Source organism: Mauremys mutica, chromosome 15, assembly GCF_020497125.1.
Source record: "Mauremys mutica isolate MM-2020 ecotype Southern chromosome 15, ASM2049712v1, whole genome shotgun sequence".
Taxonomy (NCBI): domain Eukaryota; kingdom Metazoa; phylum Chordata; order Testudines; family Geoemydidae; genus Mauremys; species Mauremys mutica.
This window is the reverse complement of record NC_059086.1, coordinates 2,865,830-2,887,152: the sequence shown is the minus strand read 5'-3', so window position 1 is coordinate 2,887,152 and position 21,323 is coordinate 2,865,830. Positions and strand designations below refer to the sequence as shown.

Sequence of the window (21,323 nt, the reverse complement as noted above, 5' to 3'; positions counted from 1 at the left end):
ACCCACCCTGCCCCAAGCCGGGGGGGGGTCTTTGCACCACGACCCGCCCTGCACCGAGCCAGGGGGGGGTCTTTGCACCACGACCCATCCTGCCCCAAGCCGGGGGGGGTCTTTGCACCACGACCCGCCCTGCACCGAGCGGGGGGGGGGTCTTTGCACCATGACCCACCCTGCCCCAAGCCGGGGGGGGGGGTCTTTGCACCACAACCCGCCCTGCACTGAGCCGGGGGGGGGTCTTTGCACCACGACCCGCCCTGCCCCGAGCCGGGGGGGGTGTCTTTGCACCACGACCCGCCCTGCCCCGAGCCGGGGGGCTCCGCATACAGGGATGCCCCCATCCCTGCCGCGCCCCGTGGCTGACCGTTGACGAAGACGGCGAAGCGCAGGAAGTCCAGGTAGCGCTCCCCCCCGCAGGGGTTCCAGCCGATGTCGGGGTAGCCCTTGGCCAGCAGCATGGGGCAGCTCTGCAGGCCGCAGCTCGCCAGGTACGTCACCACCTGGGGGGGGGAGAGAACACGCAGACCGTGTCGGGGGGGGGGGGGGACGTGTCCTCCCGAAGCAGCCAAGGAGCGGGGGTGGCAGGGAAAGGGCCAGCGGGCTGACAGTGCTCGGTGAAACAATGCCCATTTACACCAGCTGGGATCTGGCCCCAAACCTGTCCCCCCGCAAAAATCTCCCCCTCACCCCCACCAGCCCGGTCAGTTTCACCCTCCCTCCCTGGTCAGTTGCGCTCTGTCCCCTACCCTGCAAGCCTCTCACCTCCCCATCACCACAGGCCCCCCGCCCCGCCCCGCCCCCCACCTTCTCCAGGTCCTGCTCCTGCAGTGCCAGCGCCAGCTCGTTGTTGTCGATGACGGAGGCAGCAGCCACATCCAGGGGAGTGGATCCCCGCATGCCTAGGGGAGAAGAGGGGCCCGCCCGGGGGGGGCAGAGGGGTTAGCACCCGGGGGCTCAGGAAGGGGGCCGGGCGTGAGCAGGGCAGCGTGCGAGGAGCTGCCTGGGGTTTGCACACGTGTGTGTGTGTGTGCGTGTCACGCTGCCCCCTGCTGGAGGGGCTGAGCCCTGCTCTGAGGGTGTGTGTCCCTGGCTGCCCCCTGCTGGATGAGATCGCACCCCACCAGCTCTGTGTCCTGAGCCCCGTACTGCCAGCGGCTGTGGGGAGCTCACCCAGCCCGATGCCGCTGTTCTCCAGCAGGTAGCTGAGGTGGTCGAACATGGAGCGCTGGTTCTGGCGGCTGATGCGGCAGAAGTAGCAGAGGAAGCGGCAGCAGTTGGTGACCATCTTAGGGAAGCGAATCTCCTGGGGGGGGGGGGAAAACAGGGCATTGGAGATGCCAGTAAATCCCCCCCCATCCCTGCTCAGCCAACCCCCACCTCCCCGCTCTGCTCAGGGGCAACAGGCCCTTCCCCCACCCTCCCCCTATTTCTACCCGCTGCCGGGGCCGGAGTCTCCTCCTCTGCAGCTCTCACAGCCTGGGGGAGGGGGGGGGAGGGGTCTCTCTCCTCCCTGCCCCCTCTGGCCCTGCAGCAGCAGCCCCATCTCCGGGCCACCCCGCCACCCCCAACAATGGGGGCACAAGAGCCTCCTCCCCTTTGCCCCGCCCCAGAGGCGGCTGCATCTCAGCACCAGGGGAGGGGGCCCTGTATAACCAGCCCCCGCGCCCCGCCCCAGAGGCAGCTGCATCTCAGCACCAGGTGAGGGATCCCTGTATAACCAGCCCCCGCGCCCCGCCCCAGAGGCGGCTGCATCTCAGCACCAGGGGAGGGGGTTCCTGTATAACCAGCCCCCGCGCCCTGCCCCAGAGGCAGCTGCATCTCAGCACCAGGGGAGGGGGTTCCTGTATAACCAGCCCCCGCGCCCCACCCCAGAGGCAGCTGCATCTCAGCACCAGGGGAGTGATCCCTGTATAACCAGCCCCCGCGCCCCGCCCCAGAGGCGGCTGCATCTCAGCACCAGGGGAGGGGGCCCTGTATAACCAGCCCCCGCGCCCCGCCCCAGAGGCGGCTGCATCTCAGCACCAGGGGAGGGGGTTCCTGTATAACCAGCCCCCGCGCCCCGCCCCAGAGGCAGCTGTCTTTGGTTACTGAATACAACTTGGTGCATCGTGTGCGGTCAGTGTCAAATAACTCCCATTCGTTGCATTTCTTTAAGGCCGGGGGTTTCGGCGCCCGGTCTCAGTGCTTTGCAATGCTCGGCTCAGCGGTTTCTGAGCTACGCCCCACACAGCCTAGGCATTCAAGGGCGGGTCCTGGACATCCAACCCCGACACACACTTCCCTTCCCCCCACGATCGGACACTGCTCAGAGGGAGCAGGGAGGTGTGGGGCGGGCCCTATGGCAGAGCTGGGGGTGGGGAGCCCAGGGCTAGGAAAGCAGGGGGCTGTGGATTGGGGGTGGGGGTGCTGGCAGCAAGGCAGGGGGACCCCAGGGCTGGGAGGGAGGGGGGCTGGCAGTGAAGCAGGGGGACCCCAGGGCTGGGGGGAGGGGTGCTGGCAGTGAAGCAGGGGGACCCCAGGGCCAGGAGATGCCAGTGGTGAGAGGACCCCAGGGCCAGGGGATGCAGGGCATGGGGCTCCGGCAGAGCAGGGGGACCCCGGGGCCGGGGGACGCAGGGCAGGGGGCTCCGGCGGAGCAGGGGTCCCCCAGGGCCAGGGGACGCGGGGCGTGGGGCTCCGGCGGAGCGGGGGGACCCCGGGGCCGGGGGAGGCGGGGCAGGGGGCTCCGGTGGAGCGGGGGTCCCCCAGGGCCGGGGGAGGCAGGGTAGGGGGCTCCGGTGGAGTGGGGGGACCCCGGGGCCGGGGGGCATGGGGCTCCGGCAGAGCAGGGGGACCCTGGGGCCGGGGGACGCGGGGCAGGGGGTTCCGGCGGAGCAGGGGGACCCCGGGGCCAGGGGAGGCGGGCCAGGGGGCTCCGGCGGAGTGGGGGGACCCCGGGGCCGGGGGAGGCGGGGCAGGGGGCTCCGGCAGAGCAGGGGTCCCCCAGGGCCGGGGGAGGCGGGGCAGGGGGCTCCGGCGGAGCAGGGGTCCCCCAGGGCCGGGGGAGGCGGGGCAGGGGGCTCCGGCAGAGCAGGGGTCCCCCAGGGCCGGGGGAGGCGGGGCAGGGGGCTCCGGCGGAGTGGGGGGACCCCGGGGCCGGGGGACGCGGGGCAGGGGGCTCCGGCAGAGCAGGGGGACCCCGGGGCCGGGGGAGGCGGGGCAGGGGGCTCCGGCGGAGCGGGGGGACCCCGGGGCCGGGGGAGGCGGGGCAGGGGGCTCCGGCGGAGCGGGGGGACCCCGGGGCCGGGGGAGGCGGGGCAGGGGGCTCCGGCGGAGCGGGGGGACCCCGGGGCCGGGGGAGGCGGGGCAGGGGGCTCCGGCAGAGCAGGGGTCCCCCAGGGCCGGGGGAGGCGGGGCAGGGGGCTCCGGCAGAGCAGGGGTCCCCCAGGGCCGGGGGACGCGGGGCAGGGGGTTCCGGCAGAGTGGGGGGACCCCGGGGCCGGGGGAGGCGGGGCAGGGGGCTCCGGCAGAGCAGGGGTCCCCCAGGGCCGGGGGAGGCGGGGTAGGGGGCTCCGGCGGAGTGGGGGGACCCCGGGGCCGGGGGACGCTGGGCAGGGGGCTCCGGCGGAGCAGGGGGACCCTGGGGCCGGGGGAGGCGGGACAGGGGGCTCTGGCGGAGCAGGGGGACCCCAGGGCCGGGGGACGCGGGGCGTGGGGCTCCGGCGGAGCGGGGGGACCCCGGGGCCGGGGCTCCGGCGGGGCAGGGGGACCCCAAGGCCAGGGCTGGCTGTTCTCGGAAAGGATCTGCTCTAGGAACTGTTTGGGGGCAGGTCTCTGGCCTGGGTTATCCGGGGGGTCCCGCTAGGAGCTGGGGTGACGTCGAGCTCACCTTGGACTCGCCCCCTCCCAGCACGTTGACCATGACCTCCATGACCGTCTCGTGCATGCCCAGCGCGCGCATCAGGTTGGGGTGCTGGTAGAAGACTTTGTTGTTCATGATGTTTCTGCGGAGGGAGAAGGGGACGGGGGGGGATATGGACCCTGCGGAGCGGGCGGCACCGGGCTGGTGCCACGGGCTCTTGCCACGCTGGTGAAGGGAGTGGGGGGGGGGGTTCCTGGCACACGCCTCGCCCCGCCCCCCACTGGCCTCTCATGATTGGGAGCAGGGAGGTGTGGGGCAGGCCCTATGGCAGAGATGGGGGTGGGGAGCCCAGCGCTGGGAGAGCAGGGGGCTGTGGATCAGGGGTGGGGACCCCAGGCCGGGAGGGGGGCAGGACACAAGCAGCAAGGGGACCCCAGGGCCGGGGGGGGGCGGGCGGCGAGGGGGACCCCAGGGCCGGGGGGGGGGCGGGCGGCGAGGGGACCCCAGGGCCAGGGGGGCAGGCGGCGAGGGGGACCCCAGGGCCAGGGGGGCGGGCGGCGAGGGGGACCCCAGGGCCAGGGGGGCCGGCGGCGAGGAGACCCCAGGGCTGGGGGGGGCAGGCGGTGAGGGGGACCCCAGGGCTGGGGGGCAGGACACAGGCGGCAAGGGGACCCCAGGGCCGGGGGGGGTGGGCGGCGAGGGGGACCCCAGGGACGGGGGGGGCGGGCGGAGCGGGGGCCCCCAGGCCCGGGGGGGGCAGGCGGCGGGGGGCCCCCAGGGCCCGGGGGGGCCGCCGGCGAGGGGACCCCAGGGCCGGGGGGGGCAGGCGGCGAGGGGACCCCAGGGCCGGGGGGGGGGCGGCGAGGGGACCCCAGGGCCCAACGGGGGCAGGCGGCGAGGGGACCCCAGGGCCGGGGGGGGCAGGCGGTGAGGGGGGCCCCAGGGCCCGGGGGAGGGGCGGGCGGCGCGGGGGACCCCCGGGCCGAGGGGGCAGGCGGCGAGGGGACCCCAGGGCCGGGGGGGGGGCGAGCTGGGAGGGGGACCCCCGGGCCGGGGGGGACGGGCCGCGAGGGGCCCCCCGGGCCGGGGGGGGACGGGCGGCGAGGGGGACCCCAGGGCCGGGGAGGGGCGGGCGGTGAGGGGGACCCCAGGGCACGGGGGGGGGCGGGCGGTGAGGGGACCCCAGGGCCGGGGGGGCAGGCGGCGAGGGGGACCCCAGGGCCGGGGGGGGACGGGCGGCGAGGGGGACCCCCGGGCCCGGGGGGCAGGCGGCGAGGGGGACCCCAGGGCCGGGGGGGGACGGGCGGCGAGGGGGACCCCCGGGCCCGGGGGGCAGGCGGCGAGCGGGATACCCGATGCTCTGGATCATGAGCGTCTCCTCCTCCGGGCCCATCTGCACGATGAGCAGCGAGCGGATCTGGCCCAGGCTCTCGAGCAGGCTCATGGCGTCGCCCACGGAGACGGCGTTGATGGTGTAGGCCCGGGGCAGGGCGCGCAGCAGCTCCCCGATGGCGTCGTACTGCCGGTGCAGCAGGCTGAACATGACGCGCACCAGCGCCGGGCTCTGGATGAAGGACTCCTGCGCCCAGTGCACCATGGTGTGGGAGATCAGCTCCTGCAGCGTGCCTGGGGGGAGGCGGGGGTCAGCGCCAGGCCGGGGGGGCAGGGGGCAGTGCCAGGCCATGGGGGGGCAGCGCCAGGCTGGGGGGGTCAGGGCCAGGCCATGGGGGGTTTGGAGGGGCAGTGCCAGGCCGGGGGGGGGGTCAGGGCCTGGCCACGGGAGGGGGCAGTTCCAGGCCGCTGGGGGGCAGAGGGCAGCGCCAGACCATGGGGGGGGCGGGGTCAGCGCCATGCCACGGGCGGGCAGTGCCAGGCCACGGGGGGGGGGGCGGGAGTCAGCACCAGGCCATGGGGGGACAGGGGGCAGTGCCAGGCCATGGGGGGGCTGGGGGCAGTGCCAGGCCGCTGGGGCACATGGGGTAGTGCCGGGGGCCTGCACACCAAGACTGGGGCATCATGGGACCCAGAGCTCAGGGGCCCTCTGCAATGGGGGCCTACAACAAGAAGCTTGGAGGTCACTGGGGGTCCCTTCCCCCCAGTGTGACACCCCTGCATTGGGGGCAGGGCATGCCTGGCACCACCCCACCCACAGAGGGGATGCCATAGGTACCAGCCCCCCAGCTCCCCTCCCCAGCCAGCCCCGCAGCTCCCGCCCAGCTCACTGGGCGCCAGCTCCTCCTCGGGGGGCAGCTCCTCCTCCTGCTCCTTCTTCTTGCGGAAGCTCAGCACCTTCTCCACCAGGGTCCTGAGCCGGTGCTGCAGGGACGTGTCCTCCTCCTCCTCCTCCTCCCCCCCTTCGGCCTCGATGCCTGGGGGGACACAGCACGAATGGGCCCTGGGGGTGGGGGGACACCCGGCGGGACGGGGCCCCGGGCACTGGGGGTGGGGGGGACACCTGGCGGGACGGGGCCCCGGGCCCTGGGGGTGGGGGGGACACCCGGCGGGACGGGGCCCCGGGCCCTGGGGGTGGGGGGGACACCCGGCGGGACGGGGCCCTGGGCATTGGGGGGAGCCATGGGGCGGGATGGGGGCCTGGGGGTGGGGGGACACCCGGGGGGCGGGGCCCCGGGCACTGCGGGTGGGGGGACACCTGGCGGGACGGGGCCCCGGGCCCTGGGGGGGGGGGACTCCCGGCGGGATGGGGCTCTGGGCACTGGGGGTGGGGGGAGACATGGGGCGGGACGGGGCCCTGGGGGTGGGGGGACACCCGGCGGGACGGGGCCCTGGGCACTGGGGGTGGGGGGAGACATGGGGCGGGACGGGGCCCTGGGGGCGGGGGGACACCCGGCGGGACGGGGCCCCGGGCCCTGGGGGTGGGGGGACTCCCGACGGGACGGGGCCCTGGGCACTGGGGGTGGGGGGAGACATGGGGCGGGACGGGGCCCTGGGGGTGGGGGGACACCCGGCGGGACGGGGTGGGGGGACACCCGGCGGGACGGGGCCCCGGGCCCTGGGGGTGGGGGGACACCCGGCGGGACGGGGCGTGGGGCCCCTCACCGCAGTGGCTCAGCAGGTCGGTGTGGAAATCCAGCAGCTCGTCGCGGATGCCCTCGGGCACCGGACACTCCTCCTCGTCCGCCCCGAGCTTGAAGTGCAGCAGCATGTTGATCTGGGGGCGAGACGGTGAGGGGCAGGGAACACGGGGGGAAGGGGAGGATGAGCAGGCAGGGGCCGGGGCTGGACCTGCTGCTGTTCCAGCTCCTGGTCCCCTTGCCCCATGGGCTGGTGCAGTCCCTGCCCCCCTCCCAACTCTTCCCCACACACGTCCCTGCCCCACGGACATCCCGGGGCTGGCCAGCAGCCGGGCAGTGTGCCAGGGCTTGGCAATGCCAGTGAGGTGCCAGGCGGTGTGCCAGGGCCGGGCAGTGCCAGGCAGTGTGCCGGGGACAGTAAGGTGCCAGGCGGTGTGCCAGGGCTGGGCGATGCCAGGCAGTGTGCCGGGGCTGGTAAGGTGCCGGGCGGCGTGCCGGGGCTGGGCGGGGTGCCGGAGCCAGTGAGGTGCCAGGCGGTGTGCCAGGGCCGGGCGGTGCCAGTCAGTGTGCCGGGGCTGGGCGGGGTGCCGGAGCCAGTGAGGTGCCAGGCGGTGTGCCAGGGCTGGCGGTGCCAGGCAGCGTGCCGGGGCTGGTAAGGTGCCGGGTGGCGTGCCAGGGCTGGGCGGGGTGCTGGAGCCAGTGAGGTGCCAGGCGATGTGCCAGGGCTGGTAAGGTGCCGGGCGGTGTGCCAGGGCTGGTAAGGTGCCTGGCGGTGTGCCGGGGCCGGGCGGGTGCCAGGGCCAGTGAGGTGCCAGGCGGTGTGCCAGGGCCGGGCGGTGCCAGGCGGCGTGCTGGAGCCGGGCAGTGCCGGGCAGCGTGCCGGAGCCGGGCAGTGCCGGGCAGCGTGCCGGAGCCGGGCGCCGTACCTGCTCCTGCGGGGGCGAGCGGAACTCGCGGGTGCGCCGGGCGGTCTCGGCGGCCGACATGGTGAACGCCTGCATGAGGAGCCCGTAGCGCTGGCGCTGGTTGCTCTGGAGCCGGTCCATGTAGCGCTCCGAGAAGGCGATGATCGCCTCCACCCGGTGCTGCAGCTCCCGGTCACAGAAGTACTGCAGCAGGTGGCACATCTGGGGGGAGGATGGGCTGTCAGCGCTGGGGGGACGTGGGGGGCAGGGGTATGGCAGGGAAGGCCAGGCCATCTATGCTGTGGAGAGATGGGGATCCCCCACTCCGTGTCATGGGGAGACAGGGGCAGGGACCCCCCCCCACTCTGCACTATGGGGAGAGAGGGGCAGGGATTCCCCACTCTGTGCCGTCAGGAGATGGGGGATGGGGGCAGGGACCCCCCCCCGCGTGCTATGAGGAGACAGGGGCAGGGACCCTCTGCTCTGTGCCGTGAGAAGAAGGGGGGCAGGATCAGGGTTCCCCCACTCTGCACCACAAGGAGATGGGGGACGGGGGCAGCGTCCCCCCACTCTGTGCTATGGGGAGATGGGGACAGGGACCCCCCCCGCGTGCTATGAGGAGACAGGGGCAGGGACCCTCTGCTCTGCGCTGTGAGGAGACGGGGGCCAGGGGCTGGGACCCCCCACTCCGCACTGTGAGATGGAGGGGGGCAGGATCAGGGTCCCCCTGCTCCACGCTGTGAGGAGATGGGGGCCGGGGGCTGGGACGCCCCACTCCGCACTGTGAGATGGAGGGGGCGGGATCAGGGACCCCCCACTCCGCACTGTGAGATGGAGGGGGCGGGATCAGGGTCCCCCTGCTCCACACTGTGAGGAGATGGGGGCCGGGGGCTGGGACCCCCCACTCCGCACTGTGAGATGGAGGGGGCGGGATCAGGGACCCCCCACTCCGCACTGTGAGAAGAAGGGGACGGGATCAGGGTTCACCCTGCTCCGCGCTGTGAGATGGAGGGGGCGGGATCAGGGACCCCCCCACACCACACTGTGAGATGGAGGGGGCGGGATCAGGGACCCCCCACTCTGCACTGTGAGAAGAAGGGGACGGGATCAGGGTTCACCCTGCTCTGCGCTGTGAGGAGACGGGGGCCAGGGGCTGGGACCCCCCACACCGCACTGTGAGATGGAGGGGGACAGGATCAGGGTCCCCCTGTTCCGCGCTGTGAGGAGATGGGGGCTGGGGGCTGGGACCCCCCACTCCGCACTGTGAGATGGAGGGGGCGGGATCAGGGACCCCCCACTCCGCACTGTGAGATGGAGGGGGCGGGATCAGGGTCCCCCCACACCACACTGTGAGATGGAGGGGGGCGGGATCAGGGTCCCCCTGCTCCACGGGTCTCTCACCTGCAGCTTCACCGACTCGGGCAGCTTCATCTGCAGCAGCCCCTCCTCCAGCCCCTCGGCCTCCTCCTCGCCAGCCCTCGCCCCGGCCTTCTCCCCCTCCTCCTGCTCCGGCTTCTCCGCCTCGCCCCGCTCCTCCTGGGCGGGCTCCCCGAAGACGGCCGGCTCGATCATGCGCAGGATGTGCCGCACGTCCTCGTCCCCGAAGACGCCCATGATCAGCAGGGTGGAGACCAGCTTGAGGACAGGCACGAAGTGGAACTGCACGCTGCCCCCCACCGGGTCCCGGCTGTGCTGCCCGCCGTCCTGCACCGCCTCCGTCAGCATGGCCAGCGCCTTCAGCTTCAGCGCCTCCAGCGGCAGCGCGGGGCTCAGCTGGTACCGCTCGGGGCTGGTGCTGACGAAGCAGGGCGGGGCGAAGTGCAGGGGCGGGCGCAGGCAGGTGCTGGTGCCGACGCCGGGCAGGCCGGGAATCTGGCTGCCCTCGGGGAAGAGCCGGATGCTCTTGGTGGCGTCCGTCATGGGCACGATGAACTCGCTGTTCATGGTGAGCCGGGCCCGCTTGGCCGACTCCAGGTGCATGCTCATGAGCAGGTCGTAGTAGCCGCTGCGCAGCGGGCCGGGCAGGTGGGGGCTCTCGATGGCGTACAGCAGCTGGGACTCGTCCACGTGGCTGCACAGGGCGTGGGCCACCCGGTTGTTGCCCAGGGCGCACACGGCGCAGTACAGCTGCAGCGAGTGGTGCTGGAACGTCAGCAGGGCCAGCTGCTCCGACAGCTCCAGGATGTCGATGCACCTGCCGGGAACGGGGCCCGCTGGTTAGAGCAGGGGGGCTGGGAGCCCGGACTCCTGGGTTCTATCCCAGCTCTGGGAGGGGAATGGGGCCCACTGGTTAGAGCAGGGGGGCTGGGAGCCTGGACTCCTGGGTTCTATCCCAGCTCTGGGAGGGGAATGGGGTCTAGTGGTTAGAGCAGGGGGGCTGGGAGCCTGGACTCCTGGGTTCTATCCCAGTTCTGGGAGGGGAATGGGGTCCAGTGGTTAGAGCGGGGGCTGGGAGCCCGGACTCCTGGGTTCTATCCCAGCTCTGGGAGGGGAATGGGGTCTAGTGGTTAGAGCAGGGAGGGCTGGGAGTCAGGACTCCTGGGTTCTATCCCAGCTCTGGGAGGGGAATGGGGTCCAGTGGTTAGAGCGGGGGCTGGGAGCCCGGACTCCTGGGTTCTATCCCAGCTCTGGGAGGGGAATGGGGTCTAGTGGTTAGAGCGGGGGGCTGGGAGCCCGGACTCCTGGGTTCTATCCCAGCTCTAGGAGGGGAATGGGGTTCAGTGGTTAGAGCAGGGGGGCTAGGAGCCCGGACTCCTGGGTTCTATCCCAGCTCTGGGAGGGGAATGGGGTCTAGTGGTTAGAGCGGGGGGCTGGGAGCCCGGACTCCTGGGTTCTATCCCAGCTCTAGGAGGGGAATGGGGTTCAGTGGTTAGAGCAGGGGGGCTAGGAGCCCGGACTCCTGGGTTCTATCCCAGCTCTGGGAGGGGAATGGGGTCTAGTGGTTAGAGCGGGGGGCTGGGAGCCCGGACTCCTGGGTTCTATCCCAGCTCTAGGAGGGGAATGGGGTTCAGTGGTTAGAGCAGGGGGGCTAGGAGCCCGGACTCCTGGGTTCTATCCCAGCTCTGGGAGGGGAATGGGGTCCAGTGGTTAGAGCGGGGGCTGGGAGCCCGGACTCCTGGGTTCTATCCCAGCTCTGGGAGGGGAATGGGGTCTAGTGGTTAGAGCAGGGAGGGCTGGGAGTCAGGACTCCTGGGTTCTATCCCAGCTCTGGGAGGGGAATGGGGTCCAGTGGTTAGAGCGGGGGCTGGGAGCCCGGACTCCTGGGTTCTATCCCAGCTCTGGGAGGGGAATGGGGTCTAGTGGTTAGAGCGGGGGGCTGGGAGCCCGGACTCCTGGGTTCTATCCCAGCTCTAGGAGGGGAATGGGGTTCAGTGGTTAGAGCAGGGGGGCTAGGAGCCCGGACTCCTGGGTTCTATCCCAGCTCTGGGAGGGGAATGGGGTCTAGTGGTTAGAGCGGGGGGCTGGAAGCCCGGACTCCTGGGTTCTCTCCCCAGCTCTGGGCGGAGAGTGCGTCTAGTAGTTAGAGCAGGGTCTGACAGGGAGACAATGAATCGTCCTTGGAGAAAGTAATTTCCCGCCGCTCTGTGCTTCAGTTATTGCTTCCTCTACCACTGAGATGCATCCACCTCTGAGCTGGGGCACGGCAGCTGTTTGGCAGCCACGCAGCACACTTCTGGCAGGGAGCCCAGGTGCAGGGGACAGAACGGTCCCTGGAGGGGGCGGTTGGGCCAGAAAAGCAGAGCCATTCCCTAGCTTGCACCGAGATAGATTCCAAAGTGGATCAGCCACTAGGAAGTGATACAAGAGGTTAATAGCCTACTACTGCTGCCAGCTCATGGAGTCGGCCCCTCGGCTGCAGGGCTTTAGTACAAGCACAGAGCTGGAGGTGACAGGGTTCCCCCCACCGTCTCTCTTCCCAGGGGCCTGTGCCAGCAGGGGGCACTCACCGGCTCTCCTCGGGGATGTGTAAGGCCATCATGACCAGGGGGTCACCGCACTCCACCATCCAGCCGTGCCGGTCACTGATGCGGGCTGTCTCCACGGTCAGGAACTCGTTGGGCACGCGGCTCCAGGTCACCGGCGTCAGCATCTGGATGACGAGGCGCGGCGGGCACTGCGGCTCGGGGTTCTTCCGCTCGCTGTGGAACATGGCGGCTGAGAGGGGCATAATGTTCTGCCGGGACAGAGAGAGGCTGAGAATCAGTGTCAGAGCTGGGGGAGAACCCAGGAGTCCTGGCTCCCAGCCCCCCCTGCTCTAGCCACTAGACCGCACTCCCCTCCCAGGGCTGGGGAGAGAACCCAGGAGTCTGAGACCCAATCCCTTGTTCCGACCCACTAGTCCCCACACAGAACAGGCAGCACGATTGCGCTTAAATCTCAAAGCAAATCCCTTCTGGACACTCATTGGCACAACCTGCCCAGCTGTGCCAGGGGGGTGGGGGAGCCCAGGTGTGCCATGGGGCAGGGCAGGTTGGAGGGAGCCCAGATGTGCCAGGGCGTGGGGTGGAGGATCCCAGCTGTGCCGGAGGCGGGGGCAGGGCAGGATGGAGGGAGCCCAGCTGTGCCGGGGGATGGGGTGGAGGACTCCAGCTGTGCCATGGGGAGAGGACAGGGCAGGTTGGAGGGAGCCCAGCTGTGCCGGGGGGTGGGGAGGGGGCACCCCAGGGCCGCCCCTACCTTCATCTTGCCCAGCTCGAACTGGACGACATTCTGGCTCGTGGGAAGGACGAAGACGGCTGGGAAGAGTTTGGTGTTCGGCTCCACCTGGACCAACCACAGGGAGTGAGAGACGGCCCGGAGCCAGGGGGTCTGCGGGGCCTGTCCCCGCTAAGGGGCGCTGGCTGCGGGGGTGGGGGACCCCGGCTGTGCCCCGGGGGGCCGCTCACCTGGTAGAAGGTGTTGATCTCTTTGCCGTTGGCCGTGAAGGTCATGAGCCCCGTGGCCAGGTCGACCAGGCAGCCGAGCACCAGGTCCACGGTGCTGACCCGGGTCTGCTGCCCGCTGCTCACGAACTCCCCGCCCCACACCAGGTAGCAATTGCTGCGCTTGATGCTGTAGGGAGAGGGGTGGGCCCGGGGGTAACTGACCCAGTCCCCCCCCCCAGCCACCTACTCCACGGCCCCACGGCCTCCTGGGGCCTTTCGTCCACCCCATGGCCTCCCACGACAGGGCCTCCCACCCCACATCCCGTGACACACCCGCTCCGTGGCCCCCACCCAGCCCTCCCCAGTTCAAGGCCCCGGAGGGCAGGCTGCTGCCTGCAGCGCCCGCGGAGGGTCACCCCCTGCTCCCCAATCTGCCCCCCCCGAGCCCCCCGGTGCTGAGCGGCGGAGGCCGGCCCCCCTCACCTGTCGTGGATGTGGCCCTGGTCGTCGCCCATGGTGACGGTGACGGTGCGCACCTTGCTCAGGTCGAAGGTCATGTCGTGCTGATGGTAGTCGGGGGTGACCCAGCCCACCCAGACGCAGGTGGGCTCCTGGCCCGCGAAGATCCGCACCGAGTGGTAGTACTGGGGGGGGGGGGGGCAGGGGAAGGGGCCGTCAGCCCGGCGGGCACCAACCCCACAGCCTGAGAGAGGAGAGTCCACGCCCGCCCCCCACAGCGCCTGCCCCAGCGCCACATCGGGGTCAGCACGGACGGGGCAGAGCGCCCCCTGCTGAGCACCCCGCTCCCTGCCCCACGGCGCCCCCTGCTGAGCACCCTGCTCTCTGCAGCACAGAACCCCCTGCTGAGCCCCCCGCTCCCTGCCCCACGGTGCCCCCTGCTGAGCCCCCCACTCTCTGCAGCACAGAACCCCCTGCTGAGCCCCCCGCTCCCTGCCCCACAGCGCCCCCTGCTGAGCCCCCACCCGCTCCCTGCCCCACAGCGCCCCCTGCTGAGCCCCCACCCGCTCCCTGCCCCACCGCGCCCCCTGCTGAGCCCCCCGCTCCCTGCCCACTGGCGCCCCCTGCTGAGCCCCCCGCTCCCTGCCCCACGGCGCCCCCTGCTGAGCCCGCCGCTCCCTGCCGCCCGGCGCCCCCTGCTGAGCCCCCCGCTCCCTGCAGAACAGCGCCCCCTGCTGAGCCCCCCGCTCCCTGCCCCACAGCGCCCCCTGCTGAGCCCCCACCCGCTCCCTGCCCCACAGCGCCCCCTGCTGAGCCCCCACCCGCTCCCTGCCCCACAGCGCCCCCTGCTGAGCCCCCCGCTCCCTGCCCCACGGCGCCCCCTGCTGAGCCCCCCGCTCCCTACCCCACAGCGCCCCCTGCTCCCTACAGCACAGCGCCCCCTAGCACTGCATCGGGGTCAGCACAGACTGGGGAGAGCGCCCCCTGCTGAGCCCCCCACTCCCTGCCCCACAGCACCCCCTGCTGAGCCCCCACTCCCTGCAGCACGGCGCCCCCTGCTGAGCCCCCACTCCCTGCAGCACGGCGCCCCCTGCTGAGCCCCCCACTCCCTGCCCCACAGCACCCCCTGCTGAGCCCCCACTCCCTGCAGCACGGCGCCCCCTGCTGAGCCCCCCGCTCCCTGCAGCACAGCGCCCCCTAGCGCTGCATCGGGGTCAGCACGGACAGGGGAGAGCACCCCCTACTGAGCCCCCTGCTCCCTGCAGCACAGCGCCCCCTGCTGAACCCCCCACTCCCTGCAGCACGGCGCCCCCTGCTGAGCCCCCCGCTCCCTGCCTCACAGCGCCCCCTACCGAGCCCCCGCTCCCGGCAGCGCAGCGCCCCCTAGCCCACGTGGCCCGGTACCGTGGTGGTGTTCATGATGATCTCGGGGTCGTCGCGGTCGTCAGGCACCACGTCTTCCTCCAGCCGCTGCACGGAGGGCACCACCGGGGGCGGGGTGATGAACGTGGCCTTCTTCGCCTTGAACAGGAAGCTGGACGAAGATGGGGGGAGCCGGGGGTGAGTGCCCACCCCCCTGACGCCGCTCAGCCCGGCCCAGCCAGGGAACAAGCCTGTGTCCAGTGCGGGGCAGGCAGGCGCCGCGGGGGGCCCAGTGGCTGGGAACTGGGGGGATGCGCTCCGCTCGTTAGAGACCTGGGCTAAGACAGAGGGGGAAGGCCCTGTGCCCCATTCCCTGCCCCCCGATCCCTGTCCTGGAGCTGGATCGGGGCCAGTGCCCCCGGAGGGGAAAGGCCCCATATCCTATTCCCCACCCCGTCTCCTAGAGGCTCTCACCCCCTCTTGATCTTGCTCTTCTCCGATGCCGCATCCTTCTCATTCTCCGCCCTGGGGGGCTCCTTGGGGGAGGCCAGGGGCCCCCCCTGTTTCTCCTTCTCGGCCTCCTCGGCCTCCTTACGCCCGGCCGACTTGCGGAGCACCTCGAACTCGGAGTCGAGGTCCACGTCCTTGACGTCCTCCTCGGGGATGGTGAGGGCGCGGGTGAGGGGCGTGGTCCCCGCCGTGCACTTGAACGTCTCGTGGAACTCCACCGGCATGCTGAGCCGCAGGAAGAGCAGCTCGCTCACCGCGTTCTGCGAGCCGAAGGTCCGGTGCGTCAGCTTCAGGCAGGGCGGGTTGTCCACCGTGCCGTCGATGCGCGACACCTGGCCGGGGGGAGCGGAGGAGTCAGGAGGGGACGAGCCGGGTCGGGGCACGTGGAGGCGGAGCCTGGTCCGACTTTAACCCGCCGGTCTCTGCGCCACCCTCAGGACGTCCTGAGCCAGGGGGATGCTAAACCCCGCCTGGGCGCGGCTGCACGTCCGGGCTGGGTGCACGGGGCCCCGTAGAGCGGGTGGGTCTCCCCCAGGGGCCGGCGGGCAGAGCTGCCAAGGGGAGCAGGCTGGAGCCAGGGGGCGGGACGTGGCCTGCCCTGGGGGAAAGTGGGGGGCCGGCCCACGGAAAGATTCCTTCAAGAGCCTGTTCCGAAGCTGAGGCCATGGCCCCGACCCTGCAGATCTGGGAGAGGGTCTGGTTTGGAACCGGGCGGGCAGGAGTCCCGGAGCAGCCCACAACCTGGCCCCTGCCCGGTCTCAAGAGAGAGGGGCTCACGCTGCAAGCCAGGGAGCCCTTGGTGCCAGCTGGCACGGAGGGGGGGACGGAGAACAGGGGGCACTGGGGTTCACAGGGATCCCCCGCGGCAGGTATCGGCACTACAGCTCGCCGACAGGCAGCCCGTGAGGTCTGCACTCCGAAGGGTACCACCCGGTGCACCAGCAGCTTCCCTCTCGGCCCTGGGGCAGGGAGCCCCTCCCCACTGGGCTCTGGGCTCAGCCCCCCCCATGGCTCCTCTCTCCCCACTGGGCTCCGGGACGAGCCCCCCGGTGGCTCCCCCCTCCCCATGGGGCTCCGGGCCGACCCCCCCGGTGGCTCCCCCCTCCCCATGGGGCTCCGGGCCGACCCCCCCCCGGGGCTGGCCCCTCACCTCGTAGTGGGGGTGCTCGGGGGGGATGGGCGAGAACTGCGGCAGGCTCTTGCTGAACCACATGCTGATGTCGCGTTTCATGTTGATGGCGAAGGGCTCGAATCCCTCCTGCAGCCCGCAGATGGGGAAGTACCGCAGGCTGCTGACCTCCTGGCCCAGGTTCAGCCGCCCCACCTGGCCCAGGCCCAGGCTACACACCGGGAGGAAGCCTGCAAGACAGGGCAGGGCCCAGCAGGGTCAGCACGGCCTAGCACCCCCCCCACGCCCCGGGACAGCACCCCTCCCCCTCCCCCCAGGTCGGCATGCCCCCCGGGACATTATCACCACTGAAAGGTGACAGGGCCAGAAAGAGTTAATTAACTCCCAGGCTGACCTGAGCCCTGGCCGTTAGGAAGATCTGTAAATGAACAGGGCGGGGAAATGCAGCCGGCACTGTTAGCGATGGAAGGGGAGATGTTTGCTCAGGGCTTGGGATGTAAGCAAACAAGCCTTGTCTAGTGCTACGACTCTGATTCAAAGATCAAAAAGGGAACCCGGTAGCTCCTCCTTTAACGTCGTCCCGCTTCACGCTGTGTCAGTGCCACCTCCCTGCTCGGTTAGGGGACATGCTCGTTTAAAGTTGTGCAATGCTCCCTTATAAGGTCGTTTGGCTGTAAGAGTCTGTGGCAGGGCTGCGACTTTACAAGGGAGCATTGCACACGTTCTGCTTCTCCGCCTCCTCCCGCTCCCTCCCAGCACTTCCCCCACCGCCAAACAGCCGTGGACTTTCTTAGGCGCTGAGGACTTTCTGGGAGGGAGGGGCAGGAGCGGGGAAGCGCTGTGTCTCTGCTCCTCCCCCTCCCTCCCAGAAAGTCCTAAGTGCCGCCAAACAGCTGTTTAGCGGCACTCAGGATTTTCTGGGAGGGAGGGAGGGAGGGGGAGGAGTGGAGACACGGGGCTTCTCCGCTCCTCCCCCTTCCTCCCAGAAAGTCCATAGGACTTTGGGGGGGGGGAGGGATGTGGCGTTCTCCGGAGAGGAGGTGGAGTGGGGGTGGGAAGAGGTGGGCCTGGACTGTGGACGGGAAGAGACAGGCCTGGAGCAGCCCCAGCGAAGTCCGAGCCTGTTCTTCTCCGGGGAAGCTGCCGCTGCTGCAGCAAAGGTGCTTCCTAGCGTCCTTGGCTGCAGGGGGCTGTGCCTGTGTGGGGTAAGCCGGGGCACCTCCCAACCACAGTACAGTACCGTACCGTACAGTATAATGCCTTCTGTCTGCACCCAAAAACTTCCTTGGAACCTACCCCCCCGCATTTACATTAAATCTTATGGGAAAACTGGATTCGTTTAACATTGTTTCACTTAAAGTTGCATTTTTCAGGACCAGAACTACAACACTCAGTGAGGAGTTACTGTATTAATATGTAGGAAGGCACTTGAGAGAAATAGTATTATTGTCTGTGTGTCTCTTTGAAGGTTGTGGTCACCTGTAGCTGAACTGTTTAATGGATAAATTACCCTGGGCTAATTGCCAGGATGTTTGGGAGAAGGAGACTGAACCCGATTGTTTTCTCAGGCCAAAAGGCTGCTGGAAATGTATAAAAACCCTGGGACACGATCCGGCTTCATCTCAGATCTGCTTTGAGTTTCAAGAAGAGGAAACCTTAAGCCATAAGGATTGAGATCCCCAGTCACTGACTGGAGCCACCCTGAATATGGACATTGGACTAGAACCTATGGACTATTCACAGGCGCCGACTCCGTGGGTGCTCCGGGGCTGGAGCACCCATGGAAAAAAACTGGTGGGTGCTCAGCACCCACTGGCAGCTCCTCGCCTCGCCCCCCCCCGCTCCAGCTCACCTCCCCCTCCTCCGTGAGCGCGCCACCGCATCCTGCTTCTCCCCCCTCCCTCCCTCCCAGCGCTTGTGCCGCGAGCAGGGCAAGGAGGGAGGAGGGGGAACGTGGCGCGCTGGGGGAAGAGGCGGGGCCGGGGCGGGCATTTGGGGAAGGGATCCAATAGGGGCAGGGAGGGGGCGGAGTTAGGGCAGGGACGTTCGGGATGGGGTTGGTATGGGGGCGGGGCCAGGGGCGGGGGGGGGAGGGGTGCGGGCACCCACAGACACTGGAGAAAGTTGGCGCCTATGGGACTGTTTCTAAAAGGACGTTTGGCAACTACAAGCTCATCTCTGCTCGGCATCCGGACCTCAAGAACTGAATTCACGTCTGTCTGTCTAGTTAACCAACACTCTCGCTCGCTTCTTTTACAAGAAATGTTAGTTTAGTGAACAAGAGTCGACTCGAGTGTGTATCTGGGGTAAGATCTAAGTTATAACTGGACCCGGGTGTGTGGCTGAGCCTCTGGGGCTGGAAGAACCTTTTCTTTATGTGATGAGATAGGAGGACGATGCCTGAAAACCTCACCTGCCGTGTGTGTCTGGAGGGAGCCTGCGGCTGGGCACTTTAAGGGAGCTGCACTATTTGGACTCCTGAGTAACCAGTGAGGTGATACAGACGCTGTTCGGGGCTGGGCGGTAAATCTGAGCACTGGAATAACCACCAGCTTCTGGGCTTTGTCTGCCCTGTTTGGTTTGCAGTTCACCCTGAATGAGTGACCTCAGCTGGCGCCCACGGGCAGCACTGTCACACCCCCCACACAGGGGGAAGGAGGGTGCAGAGAGGGGACATCAGACACGTCCGTGCCCACACCAGGAAAAAACCCAGCTGTACTAGCACCCAGCCCCCCCCTCCAGCCAATAGCCCCCCACTCCCCTCCCAGAGCTGGGGAGAACCCAGGCATCCTGGCTCCCAGCCCTCTGCTCTAACCACTAGACATCACTCTCTTCCCAGAGCCAGGGATAGAACCCAGGTGTCCTGGCACCCAGCCCCTCTGCTCTAACCACTAGCACTGACTCCCCTCCCAGAGCCAGGGAGAACCCAGGCGTCCGGGCAGCCAGCCCCTCACCTTCTCCGATCTCGATGTCCTTGAAGGCCAGCTCGGAACCCGAGTCGCTGATCAGCATCTCCCCGTTGAGCGTGAACATGATGTGGTTCTCGGTCAGGTCGATCATGCAGCCGACCACGTCGCCCGGCTGCCAGGAGCGGCCGAAGGGCTCGCTGCCGACGTGCCAGCGCTGGCCCTGGGGGGGCGGGGGGGAGGGTCAGCGGCCGGGAAAGGCGCCGGGGCCCAGGCTGGTGACATGGGGCGCAATGGCCGGGGTGGGGGGGGGCAGGAGGCCAGAGGGCACCACACCAAAGGGCAGGACTCCAGGCTAGATGGGCCCATGGGGGGACCTGGCCTGGCATGGCGGGGGGGGGGGATACAGGGTTTTCATGCTGTTGGTTTGATCCAGGGGACAGGGGGACAACGGGCTGCGGGGTCCTGCTGGGCTGATCAGGGGGGCCCGTCGGGTGACCCGGGGGGCAGGCGGATACCAGGCTGGGGGGGCCGGTCCCTCCCCCACTCACCCGGTGGCCGTTGAAGACGTAGGCGAGCTCGTCGGCCCCCAGCTCCACGTCGGGGCGCACGTCCGGCCGGGCCCAGCCCACGCGCATCTCGCCCGTGGTCACTGCCTCGAACTCGAAGTACCACCTGCCGGCCCGCACGGCGTAGCACTGCTCCGCCCGGAACACCCGCACCCGCTCCGAGCGCGCCGTGGGCACCCCCTGGGCCGCTGCGGGGCGAGGGCAGGGGCAGGGTCAGGGTCTGCCTGCCCCCCCGGACCCCTCCCCACCCTCCCACATTGCTCCCCTCCCCCCTGCCCCCTCCCCCGTCCCATCCCCACCCTCACACATCGCTTGTCTCCCCGACACCTCACCGCCCCTCCCCCAGCCCCCTCCCCCACACCTCCCCTGCCCCCTGCCCCCTCTCCCGCCCCATCCCCACCCTCACACATCACTCCCCTCCCCCACACCTCACCACCCCCTCCCTGCCCTCCCTACTAGCCCTGTGCCCTCCACCACTCACTCACCCCCCGACAACCCCCTCTCCACGGGGGAGGGGGAAGAGGAGTGGAGGAGACAAGGGGGGCCTGGGGGAAGGCAGGAGGGGTCCAGAGGAGGGGACCCAGGGGAGGGCAGGAGGGGGCTTCAGGGGGACCGGAGAAGGGGAGCCCCAGGGGAGGGCAGGAGGGCGTGTGGGGGAGGGGCCCTGGAGGAGGAGAGAAGGGGGCCCCAGGGGAGGGCAGGAGGGGCCCCAGGAGGAGAGAAAGGGAGGCCCAGGGGAGGGGCCCTGGGAGGGGGAGAGAAGGCCCAGGGGAGGGCAGGAGGGTCGCGGGAGGGGCCCAGGGAGGGGGAGAGAAGGCCCACGGGAGGGCAGGAGGGGGCCGGGGGAGGGGCCCCCGGAGGGGGAGAGAAGGGGGGCCCAGGGGAGGGCAGGAGGGGCCCAGGGGAGGGGCCCTGGGAGGGGGAGAGAAGGGGAGCCCAGGGGAGGGCAGGAGGGGCCCGGGGGAGGGGCCCTGGGGAGGGCAGGAGGGGTCCGGGGGAGGGGCCCAGGGGAGGGCAGGAGGGGTCCGGGGGAGGGGCCCCCAGAGGGGGAGAGAAGGGGGGCCCAGGGGTGGGCAGGAGGGGCCCGGGGGAGGGGCCTCCGGAGGGGGAGAGAAGGGGGGCCCTGGGGAGGGCAGGAGGGGTCCAGGGGAGGGGCCCCAGTGGAGGGCAGGAGGGGTCCGGGGGAGGGGCCCCAGGGGAGGGCAGGAGGGGTCCGGGGGAGGGGCTCCGGAGGGGGAGAGAAGGGGGGCCCAGGGGAGGGCAGGAGGGGCCCGGGGGAGGGGCCCAGGGGAGGGCAGGAGGGGTCCGGGGGAGGGGCCCGGGGGCGGGCCGGAGGGGACCGGGGGAGTGGCCCCCGGAGGGGGAGAGAAGGGGGGCCCTGGGGAGGGCAGGAGGGGTCTGGGGGAGGGGCCCCAGGGGAGGGCAGGAGGGGTCCGGGGGAGGGGCCCCAGGGGAGGGCAGGAGGGGTCCGGGGGAGGGGCCCCCGGAGGGGGAGAGAAGGGGGGCCCAGGGGAGGGCAGGAGGGGCCCAGGGGAGGGGCCCAGGGGAGGGCAGGAGGGGTCCGGGGGAGGGGCCCGGGGGAGGGGCCCCGGGCACTCACAGGTCTCCTGGTCGGGGGGCTCGATGTTGTAGCCGTAGCCGATCAGCGTGCGCACGGCCTCGCACAGGCTGTTGCGATTCGTCTTCTTGGTCCGTTCGTCCAGCAGGTTGTAGGGCACCAGGCGCGGGTTCCGCTTGTTCTTGATGTC

General features: G+C 70.6%; 1 protein-coding gene across 1 annotated transcript in view; it reads right to left on the bottom strand.

The window, feature by feature from the left end:
* Positions 1 to 21,323, bottom strand: part of RYR1 (ryanodine receptor 1) — a 121,930-nt gene that overhangs the window by 63,380 nt on the left and 37,227 nt on the right. Inside the window, exons 25-43 of the mRNA XM_044988271.1 lie at positions 21,176 to 21,323; positions 19,558 to 19,763; positions 19,055 to 19,229; positions 16,122 to 16,330; positions 14,936 to 15,303; positions 14,504 to 14,633; positions 13,124 to 13,284; positions 12,662 to 12,827; positions 12,453 to 12,539; positions 11,723 to 11,949; positions 9,177 to 9,969; positions 7,797 to 7,997; positions 6,896 to 7,007; positions 6,061 to 6,207; positions 5,191 to 5,464; positions 3,866 to 3,980; positions 1,168 to 1,300; positions 802 to 896; positions 362 to 497 (exon numbers count right to left, since the gene is read on the bottom strand). Of these exons, the coding sequence (XP_044844206.1) occupies positions 362 to 497; positions 802 to 896; positions 1,168 to 1,300; positions 3,866 to 3,980; positions 5,191 to 5,464; positions 6,061 to 6,207; positions 6,896 to 7,007; positions 7,797 to 7,997; positions 9,177 to 9,969; positions 11,723 to 11,949; positions 12,453 to 12,539; positions 12,662 to 12,827; positions 13,124 to 13,284; positions 14,504 to 14,633; positions 14,936 to 15,303; positions 16,122 to 16,330; positions 19,055 to 19,229; positions 19,558 to 19,763; positions 21,176 to 21,323 (3,883 nt within the window). The remainder of the gene's footprint in view (positions 1 to 361; positions 498 to 801; positions 897 to 1,167; positions 1,301 to 3,865; positions 3,981 to 5,190; positions 5,465 to 6,060; positions 6,208 to 6,895; positions 7,008 to 7,796; positions 7,998 to 9,176; positions 9,970 to 11,722; positions 11,950 to 12,452; positions 12,540 to 12,661; positions 12,828 to 13,123; positions 13,285 to 14,503; positions 14,634 to 14,935; positions 15,304 to 16,121; positions 16,331 to 19,054; positions 19,230 to 19,557; positions 19,764 to 21,175) is intronic.